Source organism: Ahaetulla prasina, chromosome 1 (genome assembly GCF_028640845.1).
Source record: "Ahaetulla prasina isolate Xishuangbanna chromosome 1, ASM2864084v1, whole genome shotgun sequence".
Lineage (NCBI taxonomy): Eukaryota > Metazoa > Chordata > Lepidosauria > Squamata > Colubridae > Ahaetulla > Ahaetulla prasina.
Genome location: NC_080539.1, coordinates 234,619,560 through 234,632,190, shown reverse-complemented (window position 1 = coordinate 234,632,190; position 12,631 = coordinate 234,619,560). Strand labels below are relative to the sequence as shown.

At 36.4% G+C, this 12,631-nt stretch overlaps 1 protein-coding gene across 10 annotated transcripts in view; it reads left to right on the top strand.

Moving 5' to 3' along the window:
• Positions 1-12,631, top strand: part of KYNU (kynureninase) — a 147,926-nt gene that overhangs the window by 88,874 nt on the left and 46,421 nt on the right. For all 10 annotated transcript variants that reach the window (XM_058193725.1, XM_058193692.1, XM_058193637.1 and 7 more), the window contains one exon: positions 2,920-3,066. In XM_058193725.1, coding sequence (XP_058049708.1) covers positions 2,920-3,066 — 147 coding nt within the window. The remainder of the gene's footprint in view (positions 1-2,919; positions 3,067-12,631) is intronic.

The window sequence follows — 12,631 nt, the reverse complement described above, 5'->3', positions numbered from 1 at the left end:
TTTTCAGGCCAATGGTGGCACTTTTTGGGGTTTTCTCAGGTTGTGATCAGAAATTGGAATAGGAAGTCTTGGGGGATCATTGTTCCCATCCTTTTCCTAAAACACTAGGAAAACAGCTCCCAAATTTCTTTTTTTTCCAGGGTTTTACATAAATGTATATTAATAAACTTCACATTAATTCCTTAATGTGGAGATTAGGATGATTGTGATTCCCAGCAGCCTGTTAACTAGTAGCTTACATACAATATAGCAATGGTAGATAAATTTACTGTTAACTTCTTTTTGAAAGAAAAGTTAGTGTTAGAGTACTATTCCTCTAGCTTTCTCTACCTAAACTGCTTTTCTTAAGAGATGGCCTCAGGATAGTTTCACTTGAGGCAATAACCAGAAGTGTTTTGGGTATAAGACAATAATGCACTGGAACCTGTTTCTCAACCTTGGCTATTTTAAGATGTGCAGACTTCAGTGCTCAGAATTCCCCAGTTAGCATGGCTGGTTGAGGAATTCTGGGAGTTGAAGTCCACACATCTTAAAGTGGCCAAGGTTGACAAACACTGCTCTAGGGGAAAAATATGCTTGACAAGGTTAAGGAAACAGAAGCAGAGGAGGACAATGGATAAGCTTGAGGGAAAGGATGAAAGAGTTACCGGAATGTTTTGGAAAGAAATGTGAATTATTAGGTAGACAGATCAAGAAGCTGAACATTAGTCCTCACAGTTACCAGAAAATGAGGCCTAGTTTGGGAACTGATACTTTTTTAACAAATATATAGAAGAGGTTTATTTTTATATGTACGTAAGTTTTAGTAAAGGTCGCATATTCTATAGGCTGGACCATTCCAAGCACTAAACAATAGAATAGTGAATAAACATAATTCCCATGTATATCCACATGCTACAGTTCTTAACAAAAATCTGTTACGACTGAAATATTGTCATTGTATTATTGCAGTGGTCATAGTAAAGTTTCTGGTTAGGAAAGTGATTTCCAAATTTATTAAAAAAAAATGCATTCCAGTTCTTTGACATGAACTTTTATTACCTTTCAGTAGGACGGCTGATGACCTTTTGATTCCAGAAGAAAAGTTTTTCAGTGAAGAAGTTCTTTTATAGATGTTCAAAGATAATTATGATAATAGAAATTACTTTCAAATTAGAAAATCTTATGCCAATTTTTTGCAGTGATGTATTTAACTTAATTTGGAGTTTGCACTGCTTAATTGATCCCTTGGTGGTGATATGTTTTATATCATCCCTTGCAGTGAGGAAGTGAAGAAAGGATGGAAAGGAAGAAAACAACCCAAGATCTTTTGATGCTTTAAAGCCAAAAGATCTTGGGTTGTTGTTGTTGTTTTTTCCTTCATTGAATGTTTTTCTTTAGTTCATAACTTCAGAGTTTTTTCTTCCATTTTTGGATTATATGAATCTTATTGTTCTGAAATACAAATAGTATTGAGTTAAAACGTTTAATAGCTTTCTATGGGATATGGGCTGTTTCTGAAAGTATCGAGGAATGTATGAGTTAGCTTCAGTCTTGGGAGGAGTGCCATTAATAATCTTTTAATCCTGTTGTTTGTGTGCTGAATTTGGCAAACTATTTTAAACTCTAAGATTGCCCAATGAGACCTTTATGTGACTGAAAAAAACACACCATAAGATATATCCATTCATTCCATTTACTCCTTGGTTCTTTTATTAACTATTTCACCATTTCTTCTTTTCAGTGGCCTAACAATAGTTGTTTCTTTGCAAAATCCTATTCACCAATAATCACAATGATTTATCTTCATATTCTGGTAAAATTATATTTGGTATTTTTACAACACTTTTTAAAGTGCTCTGAATATTTTACACCAATACTTGGAAGTCCTTACAAAAAATTTAAAGGTTAAGTTTTGGGCTGACATAACTTTACTATTAGGTCAACTTCTGAGCATTACATTTTAACAATTCAGAGAAACTGGAAAAATTAAGAAAAGTTTCAGAGGTACAAAGAATAATCTTTATGAAGGAAGTCATAGGAGCTGGACCTTGAGGACAGAAAACTCAAGAGGGGTAGGAGAGCACATTTCAATAGCTGAAAGAATTTGCTGTTCCTTAACACTCCAAAGGGCAGGGCATTGAGGAATGGATTTCAAGCATGGGAAGGAAAACTCCAAATGAATGTTACAAGAATCAAGGGGACTGAACTTGACTTCCCCGCAAGCTACCTTGAAAACTAATTAAACAAGCACAGAGAAATTCAGGAACCTCCTGCAAAGTCACATATTGGAGAAAAAAGAGCAGCCTACAAAAATGATTCCAGCAAATGCAGTGTATCAGAAGCAAAACCTTAATATAAGATTGAAAGTTAGGAATGTGTGTAATATACATTTCTTTGATTTTATGTTATTGAAGTTATACCATGGGCCAGTCTAGCCTCCTTGAGGGCAGGAAACGTCTCACCCCCTCCCCATTCCTCTCCATTGAGCTCCCATTAGAGACTTAAAGATATAGTTGTCTTCTGTAACTATTCCTCCATTGCAGAAATTCCTTGTACTTATCATGAATAATTCTCACTGATATAGCTCATCCATGAACAGTTTTAGGAGCTATAGATTTGTCCACCCCTTTGTATTTTAAATCCAACCAATTAATTCCACCTTGAAGTATTCAGGTAACTGACGCATATAAGGAAGCAAAGTGTACTGTAATTTAAAAAAATAAAACCACTCAAAAGCTTAAAGTAATGATTACTTATCTATTTAAAAGCTTCTCCAGGGTTCCTAGTTTTGTGTCTCACTGCAATTTTAAGGATTTGTCTTTGATGGCTTCCTGCAGTCAGCAAGTCATACCATAAAAAAAAAATACATTACAAAATAAAAATGACAATTCCATTACTTCTAGGGCTGGTATAAAATATGTTCTAACTTTATTTCAGGGAGAAGAAACCTTGAGAACTGAAGATATCCTTGATATAATTGAGAAGGAAGGAGACTCAATTGCTGTAATTCTTTTCAGTGGGGTGCAGTACTACACCGGGCAGCTGTTTGACATACCAAGGATAACAAAAGCCGGTCAAGCCAAGGTATATTAATAACATGTTCTTTAGATCAGTCTTCCCAAAACCTGACAATGTGTAGATTGATCAGAAGTGCCAGTCCCATAATTTGAGTCGGCCAGGTCTGGGAGTTGAAGTTAGTAGTAGTTGTAGATTCAAATTTTCCCTGTGCTCTACGAGACTTCTTTTTGTGGAGAAATAATTGAAGAAAAACATCAGTCAATACGGAGATAACAGAAACCAAATCATGTATTGCTAATGTTGATCGGTCAGTCCTCCTCAGATTTTGACATATATTGAAATTGATAAATAATACTGATATTCCTGGAAAGCATTTAAAAATGCCAGTTCTCCAACATTACAATCCAAGGCATAGCACTGAGGGTAAATTTAATTAAACAAAAAAAAAATTACTGACATTAAGCTACAGAGTTAAAACAATTACCATGAATATATTATGCAACAGAGTTTCAGAGTTATACGGGTCTAACCTGAACATTTTTGTTTGTTTAAAACTACTTACTGCACTGTGGATTAGATGTGCTTTCTGCTGATTGGCTTATTTAATGCCTAGACAATTTGTACATTTTATATTATACCTCACGGCCCGCGGGCTGGATGCATCATGCGATGGCCTGCCCAGTTTAGTGAAGGGGGGAAAAGTTGTGATATGTCACATGACGACGCTGTGATGATGCGAGTTTAACACCCCTGTATTAATAATATTGGAATGCCTGTTTCCATTTGTGATGAAGTTAAAATGCATTTATTCTACCTAGAAGAGAGACTATATTGTAAACAGTTAAGATTAATATAGCTACAATATTTTCATGTGAATAATGGAAATTTTGCAAATAATAAGAGAATCAGTATTCTTATACTGTACAAGCGCAGGAGGTAAGGTAGAATTGGAAAGTATCTGGTTTCTTTAATTCTTTTCCATTTCTTACCTGTGGTCTTTCAGCTACTACACCTAGAAGTTTTTAGTTACAAGCAGGTAAATTGAGAATATATATCACTGTGCAACCACATTTATTTTTTTATATACTCCGTTATTTTGATCTATATCTAAATTTTCAGTTTAAAAACTGGATAAACCTTTTCCCTATACTCTGAAAAGAGTAAATTACAAATAGAATATAATAGAATTCTTTATTGGCCAAGTGTGAGAAGGAATTTGTCTCTGGTGTATAAGCTCTCAGTGTACATACAAGTAGCAAGTGATAAATCATGATCATAATCATAAAATGCAATCATGTTAAATCATGAGATACAACACTCAGTGATAGCCATAAGATGCTACATAAGCAATCAACATAAATCATAATAGGATACTAATAAAAGCTATCAATATAAATCATAGAAACAACAAAGTTATTATCATAAGAAGCGAAGGATATAGATAACAGGAAAGATGAGAAGGATAATAGTAATGCAGCCCTACTAGGTAGTTTGACATCCCAGGGCATAAGACAGTATTGTGGCAATTAGTTGTTTAGCAGAGTGATAGCATGGGTGGAAAACTGCCCATATGTCTAGTTGGTTTGGCAATCTCAAATTTTGCAATAGAAATAGAAAAGAATCAAGGTGAAAAATGAAAATGTCATGGTGCCTTAGGTAATGGCACAGCATAGTACTCTAATAAGGTAGTCCTCGCTGAATGGCTGGTCACTTAACAACCATTTAAATTCATGACGGGCTTTAGAAAAGCTACTTATGACCTGTCCACTGAAGTTACAGTTGACACACACAGAGAGACACAAACACACCATGGTCATATGATTGCATTTCAGGTGCTTAGCAAAACAGCTTCCATTTACAACTATAATTAGTGAGGTTTTTTGCTGATTTCCAGTAGAAAATGGGGAAAAATACCCATTGGATATGCTGGATTCATTTAATGATCACATGATTTTCTTAACGATCATGGTGACTCATTTTACAACTATCATAAAAACAGTAATAACATCGAGTCAGGTCGTGTGGTGACCTGCTTAATGATCACAATGACTTAACAATCAAAAGTCTGGCCTCAATTGTGTTGTAAGTTAAGGACTACCTGTCTATTTTTTAAATTCAGTTGTCTAATTAATTTCTAAAAATTATGTACTTGGTAGAAGCCCAACGTTTGCACTCTACAAAGGTTATTTTCCTAACTCTAACATAAAATTTTGGACTATATTTTGGAAATACACCACATTGCTCTTCAGTACTGAACCAAGTCTAACTAGTGGTTTGTACTAATCCTTTCAAGAAATACATTCAGTAATCACATGCTCCAAATACATATTTCTGTATGTTTTCCTTCTGCAATTTCATATCATTGGCTAGTCTTAGGGATGTGCAAAACCCATTCTACAAGATTCCACTCAACAATCTTTTGCATCACTTCCTGGAGGTACTAGGGTCATGATGGCGAACCTATGGCACGTGTGTCAGAAGTGGCATGCAGCACCCTCTCTGTGGGAATACGAGCTGTCACCCCAGTTCAGCTCCACCACGCATGTGCCTCCCGCTGGCCAGCTGGTCTTCGGGTCTCTGCTGCGCATCCGTGGGGGTGGGGCGCATGCAGGGGGCCCTGCGTGCATGCGGGGGGCATACGTGGGGGCCGGGCCCTTTGGGTACTTGGTCCGGAAAATGTTAGCCATCACTGTACTAGGGAATGAACTTAGAAATGCAGGCATATACAAAGTGCCCCAAAGGTACAATTCTATAGTTCCTAAGAGAATGTATATTGGTTTCTGGCCGTTGATGCAAAAATATATCTAGGATCACAGAAGGGAATCCAATAACAAATAACTTCTGCCACCCCACTTAAACCCCCATTTCTACAAAAGAATAGACTCTCTAGTCCCCTGATTTATGCAGTTTAAATTTAATTTCTTCAAAAAAAATGTCCTTTTTAAAATTAATTTGTATGATTACTGTTCTTCCTACACAAATTCCTTTCTGCAAACTCTTTGTTTTTAACCTTTCTGAGAAATTATTGGAAACACACATTCCCTTTAGTCTCATCTTTCAGGGTGACTGAGTTTTGTAAATTTCAGCGGACCATACAGATGCCAGCAGTATCTGTTAATTTTTGGGAACCGTATCACAACAAATTCTTTGGTGGTGTTCACTGCAGTTTTCCACATGAAAACTGATCTTGTGCTTTTTAAAAATAGTGATAGTGTACATACCAGAGCAGCCAGTACAAATAGCCCTCAAGTTACAACATTTATTTAATGACCATTCCAAGTTACAATGGCAGTGAAAAAAAGTGACTTAAAACTGGTTTTCACATTTGTAGAATCCCCATGGTTGCATGATCAAAATACATATGGTTGGGAACTGACTTATATTTATGATGGTTTTAGTGTCCCAGGGTCATATTATCACCTTTTGCGACCTTCTGACAAGCAAAATCAGTGGGAAAGTCAGATTCAGTTAACAACCATTTTACTAATTTAGGAAGTACAGTGATTCTTTTTAACAACTGTGGCAAGAAAGGTCATTAAATGGGATAAAATTCACTTAACAACTGTTTCACTTAGCAATATAAATTTTGGGCTCATTTGTGGTTATAAGTCAAGACCACCTGCATACATACTGATGCAAAACCTCTTCAGCATAATTTGAACCATTGACATGGATTTATTTTAATGTTTTAGAAATAGTTTTTTAAGTGTCCCTGTAAGAAAAGAACCATGGTATGTTTCCAAGTGATCCAGAGCTTTTTTTCCCCTCAGCTTGGTCACATTTTGCTTCATTTTTCTTAACCCAGACTGCTGTGTGAATTTCTGGTGATGCTGACACCATTCGTATTCAGCTCAGCAGTTGAGCAGGAAGCAGGCAGATTACTGACTGTATCACCTCCATGAGGTAACTCATTTTCAGTGACCCAGCCTTGGGGAATTTACTAAAAAGACAGGCTCTGTGGACATTTTTCTGGGATTTGTTTTAACCTCAGGGATCAGAAAGAACAATAGTCAATTAAGTTTTCTTATCACGAGGTCAGCAGAATCTCAGAAGGTATTGTAAATACTTGTTTTATATCTGTGCATACACTATAAAAAAACGTGGAGAAAGGGAAGGACGCATTCTAAATACAATGACAAATCTATCGTTGCATTGATTAGGAAAATTTGCACATAGGTGGTTGGTCCCTTTCATTAAAAGGGCACTTTAAAAATTACATCAAATTTATTTAGAAAGCATATCTTCCTTAGTCGTTAAGCCTTTGATTTGCTTAAGGCACTGTAAAGATGGATTAGTAACATGTTCTCTCCCATCTATGAGATTTTCAGGAAATTTTGGTAGGTTCTTTGGCTGTGTTGTGTGGTAGAGTCATTGATAGCAGACCAATCTGACAGAATGATATGCCTGGTTTCTGTATTTTTGGTTCTCCATAAAAATGTGGGAGGATGAGTCCTCAGCTTTTCACATAGCACAGCTTTTCTTCCATAATTTGTTCTCTCTTGACTATATCATTGAGGGTTTACCCACAAGATAGTGGCAGGTTTTCTTCTCTGGGAGATGAAAGAAAGCTATCTGTCAGTACTGGAAGCCATCTTTTGCATTGGGCCTTCGGATCTGCCACATTTACTACTGTGGGAAACTGAGAGGAGGGATTGTAGGGAGCATGGGTGATATATAGTCATAATAACATTCCTTTCTCAGAGAGTCAAGGACATCTTGCCCTGTACATAGAAGCCTGGAATTGGGAGGCATCTCCAGTTGGGACGGTGCTTTGATTGGATCATGTGATGGACATGTGTTGGTGCAGGGGAAGGGACTTGGACTTTCCTTTGGGTGGGAAAAACCTAGATGCTTTCAGATTTGGATTTTCCCAGATATGCCAATATGACATCTCTAATAACATGGAATTTTGAGGAACTTCAAGCTTCGGAATTTTCTTCCCTTTGGGGAATTACTTGCAACCCTGACACTATCTTTGCTGAAATCATGGTTGGGGTCTTTCAAAAAGAGATTATATCTACCTCCTTCATTTTTTAATTGCTTTCTGAAATTGCTTGTTAACTGCTTATTTGTAGCCTATGACTATCATTAAGTGTTGTATCATTAAGTGTTAAATTTGTACCCTATGACTATCATTAAGTGTTGTAAGTGTTGTACCTTGATGAAGGTATATTTTCTCTTATGTACACTGAGAGCATATGCACCAAGACAAATTCCTTGTGTGTCCAATCACACTTGGCCAATTAAATTCTATTCTAATTTTTAGCTTTTAAAACCTTTGGATCAACATGTTTTACAGTTTAAGGACTTAAAATAATTTTGGAATAAACTGCAAAAGGTTGGTTAAAACTTTGATTCTGGTAAGTTATAAATGAACTAAGGGTCCAGGTGGATTTGAAATAAGATTTTAATTATAAAACTCCATCCCATGAGAAAAGGCAAATGTTTTGAATTCTCCTTTTTAAAAAATGTAGGATGAGACTTTGAAGGTTGGAAATGAGAGAGAACCAAACAGAAGTAAAGGTTGTAATTAAAGGAGAACAACACTTAAATTTGACCTATTGAAACAGAATAGAGCAAAATATTTTAATATTCAACATATTGAAGGATATTTTTGAACAATAGACGCAGAAGTTCATTTTAAGAGTCTCTGCCTCTATATAGAATAGAATAGAATTTTATTGGCCAAGTGTGATTGGACACACAAGGAATTTGTCTTGGTGCATATGCTCTCAGTGTACATAAAAGAAAAGATACGTTCATCAAGGTACAACATTTACAACACAATTGATGGTCAATATATCAATATAAATCATAAGGATTGCCAGCAACAAGTTATAGTCATACAGTCATAAGTGGAAAGAGATTGGTGATGGGAACGATGAGACAATTAATAGTAGTGCAGATTCAGTAAATAGTTTGACAGTGTTGATGGAATTATTTGTTTAGCAGAGTGATGGCCTTTGGGAAAAAAACTGTTCTTGTGTCTAGTTGTTCTGGTGTGCAGTGCTCTATAGCGTCGTTTTGAGGGTAGGAGTTGAAACAGTTTATGTCCAGGATGCGAGGGGTCTGTAAATATTTTCACGGCCCTCTTCTTGATTCGTGCAGTATACAGGTCCTCAATGAAAGGCAGGTTGGTAGCAATTATTTTTTCTGCAGTTCTAATTATCCTCTAAAGTCTGTGTTTTTCTTGTTGGGTTGCAGAACCGAACCAGACAGTTATAGAGGTGCAAATGACAGACTCAATAATTCCTCTGTAGAACTGAATCAGCAGCTCCTTGGGCAGTTTGAGCTTACTGAGTTGGCGCAGAAAGAACATTCTTTGTTGTCCTTTTTAATGATGTTTTGATGTTAGCTGTCCATTTGAGATCTTGCGATATGATAGAACCTAGAAATTTGAAGGTTTCTACTGTTGATACTGTGTTGTCAAGTATTGTGAGAGGTGGAAGTATGGAAGGGTTTCTCCTAAAGTCTACCACCATTTCTACGGTTTTGAGTGTGTTCAGTTCCAGATTGTTTTGGTTGCACCACAAGGCTAGTCGTTCGACCTCTCGTCTATATGCGGATTCGTCATTGTCTCGAATGAGACCAATCACTGTTGTGTCATCTGCGAACTTCAGTAGCTTAACAGATGGATCATTGGAGATGCAGTCATTGGTATACAGAGAGAAGAGAAGTGGGGAGAGCACACAGCCTTGGGGGGGCCCTGTGCTAATTGTACAGGTATTTGATGTGATCTTGCTTAGCTTCACCTGCTGCTTCCTGTTTGTTAGGAAGCTTGTGATCCACTTACAAGTCTGTTCCGGTACCTGTAGCTGGTTTAGCTTAGTTAGAAGAATGTCTGGAATGATGGTATTGAATGCTGAACTAAAGTCTACAAAAAGGACCCTTGCATAGGTCTTTGGAGACTCAAGATGTTGTAGGATGTAGTGCAGAGCCATATTAACAGCATCATCTGTTGATCTATTTGCTCGGTATGCAAATTGCAAGGGGTCTAACAGCGGATCCGTGATGGTTTTCAGGTAGGAAAGCACTAGCCTTTCAAAGGTTTTCATGACTACAGATGTTAAAGCAACTGGTCTGTAGTCATTCAGTTCCTTGATGGTGGGCTTCTTCGGCACTGGGATGATGGTAGAGCGTTTGAAGCAAGAAGGAACATAACACATCTCTAGTGATTTATTGAAAATATGGGTGAAGATGGGGGCCAATTGGTCAGCACAGACTTTTAAGCAAGAAGGAGTTATCTGTCGGCTGCTATATCTAAGAAAGAGGAGCAGGTTGTATCTGGTAAGGAGACAGAGTTGAAAGTGGATTTCTAAAAGAATAACATGGAAAAAAGATACTGTATTACTATGTATGCAAAAGAAACTGGCTGATTAAAATGAAAAAAAGGATTTGCATATAACAAACTAAAAAGGGTGACCTGAGTAACTTTCCTAGACTGGCTTTACAAAAAGAGACTTGTTAAAGCTTTGAAGAATTTTGTGAGAAAAAGAAAAGCAATCAAGTTCTAGGACATTATTTGAATGAACTGAAGATTTAGCTCATTAAAAGTAAAAAAGAGGACAATAAGGCAAATATAAAACAATACAACCAACCAAGCCAGATGGGCCAATCAAAAACATTATCTACAACAACCTTGATCAAGACACTTTGGATAAAGTTGCATTAAAAAGCCAGAAAACCCCACTCCAACTTCTCAGTGCACTGATAACATTACTTAATTAGAAAATAAAATGATTGTAAGAAAAACAATCAGAACAAACATAAAAATACTCTCACTGTAATTCTGAGCTTTGTGTACAGTATCCTCCAATAGTTTAGAAACCTTTAACAATTTCACACTTTGCAACACAATATTAGCTAGTTTTCTGCAGATTGTTTCTTTGGCCCCTGACGTGGCAGGCCCATGGCTTTCTGAATAATTTTCCCCATGTTCTTTGGAGATTTATTATTGTGGTACCATTGACATCAGAATGATTTCATCCTCATTAAATTGTATAATTAGATCTTAGTATTATCTTACTTTATGTTTTGAGAGCTGTTCAGTGCTTAGAGTCTTAATTATTAGACAATAAATAAATAACAAATGATATCATAGGAAGAGTTAAGGCTGAAGTGTTGGGATGATTTTTTGTTTTCAAATGTTTAGGTGATTAAATAGTGGAAAAGGCTGTGGTAGGCCTCTGAAAGACATATCACTTCTATATCTTTTGAACCCCTATCTAAAATGAAAAACAAAACAAGGGAAGTCAAGGCCAGCTGTTCTGACATAAGCTCTCTCCTTTTTGTTTGTGTGCTGTGACAGTGCAAACAGTATGTATGGATAGAATGGAGGTTATGGTGCATTTGAATGTAATCTTGGGATCCTGCAGATAACTCTGCACAAATTATACCACGTATGCAATGCTCAAATGCTGAATTTCGAAAGAACAATTCTGATAGCTTTCTGGTGATTGAAAGAAGATGGGAATGGAAACATGTTTCAAGAAGTTTAATCAACACACACACACACACACACACACACACACACACACACACACACACACACGACAGGAACCGGAAATGCCTCAGAGGAGCATCTCAAGGCAACTCCTAGAGGCAGGAAATGTATCTCAGAATAGAGTTGCCTACATAGCAGACATAACCACTGTAACATCTTCCCTTTTCATATTACATAACTAATCTTATAAGCATTGTAAAACATAGTAAAAGTTCCGATGAAAACAACTAATATCTTCCCCTTTTCATATTAACACAAACTAACACATATTAAAAATGTTATAAAACCTTATAAAACATTTTAAACATTATAAAACTTTGTAAAAGTTCAGATGAAAACAACTGTAACAAAACAGTTTATTTTTGACAGATCTCCAACTTCCATGCCCACTTCTAATTTTGCCAAAAATGGCATTGGAAATTGGCCATTTTGTTGCTTTGTTGGCATTCAATACAGTACAATACAAAAATATGTGTGTACTGCATATGCATTACAGATAATGTGACTATCTGCTGCCAAATGCAAAAACTATGTTACTTTGTTTTACTTATTGTGCTTTGCAGACAGATTGCTAGGTGAAAGAAGGATACACTCTCAATGTGAATCTTCTTTAGAATAGAATAATAGAGTTGGAAGGGACCTTGGAGGTCTTCCAGTCCAACCCCCTGCTTTAGCAGGTGACCCTCTACCATGAGAGATAAAGGGTTGTCCAATCGCTTTAAAAAAAAAAAAAAGAAGTCTTGAGTAGTAGCTAGAAAAATATGTTTTTTACTGTTTATATTTTCATGAGCTGCATTGAAACAGGTTCTTTTTTGTCAGTTCATTGTTGGGCTCAGTTCTGTGGATACTTTTAAAAGATTTGACTGAAAAAGTCTATTTAATTATTATTTAAGTTTGGCTACCTTTCCAACAAAAGCCATGGAAGAAATTAGGTTGAAATTTGAATAACAGCAATAAGAAAATATTTCTTCAGCAGGAAAATATATTAGAAGGTTACTTGCTCTTGCAGTGAAATGAATGGAAAATAGATGCAAAGCAAGAGGATATGGAAGCTGCTTGGAACAGATGAAAATCTCATGTTCCACTATGCAATAGAAGCATGTGGAGTTAATGCTAATAGGAAATAAG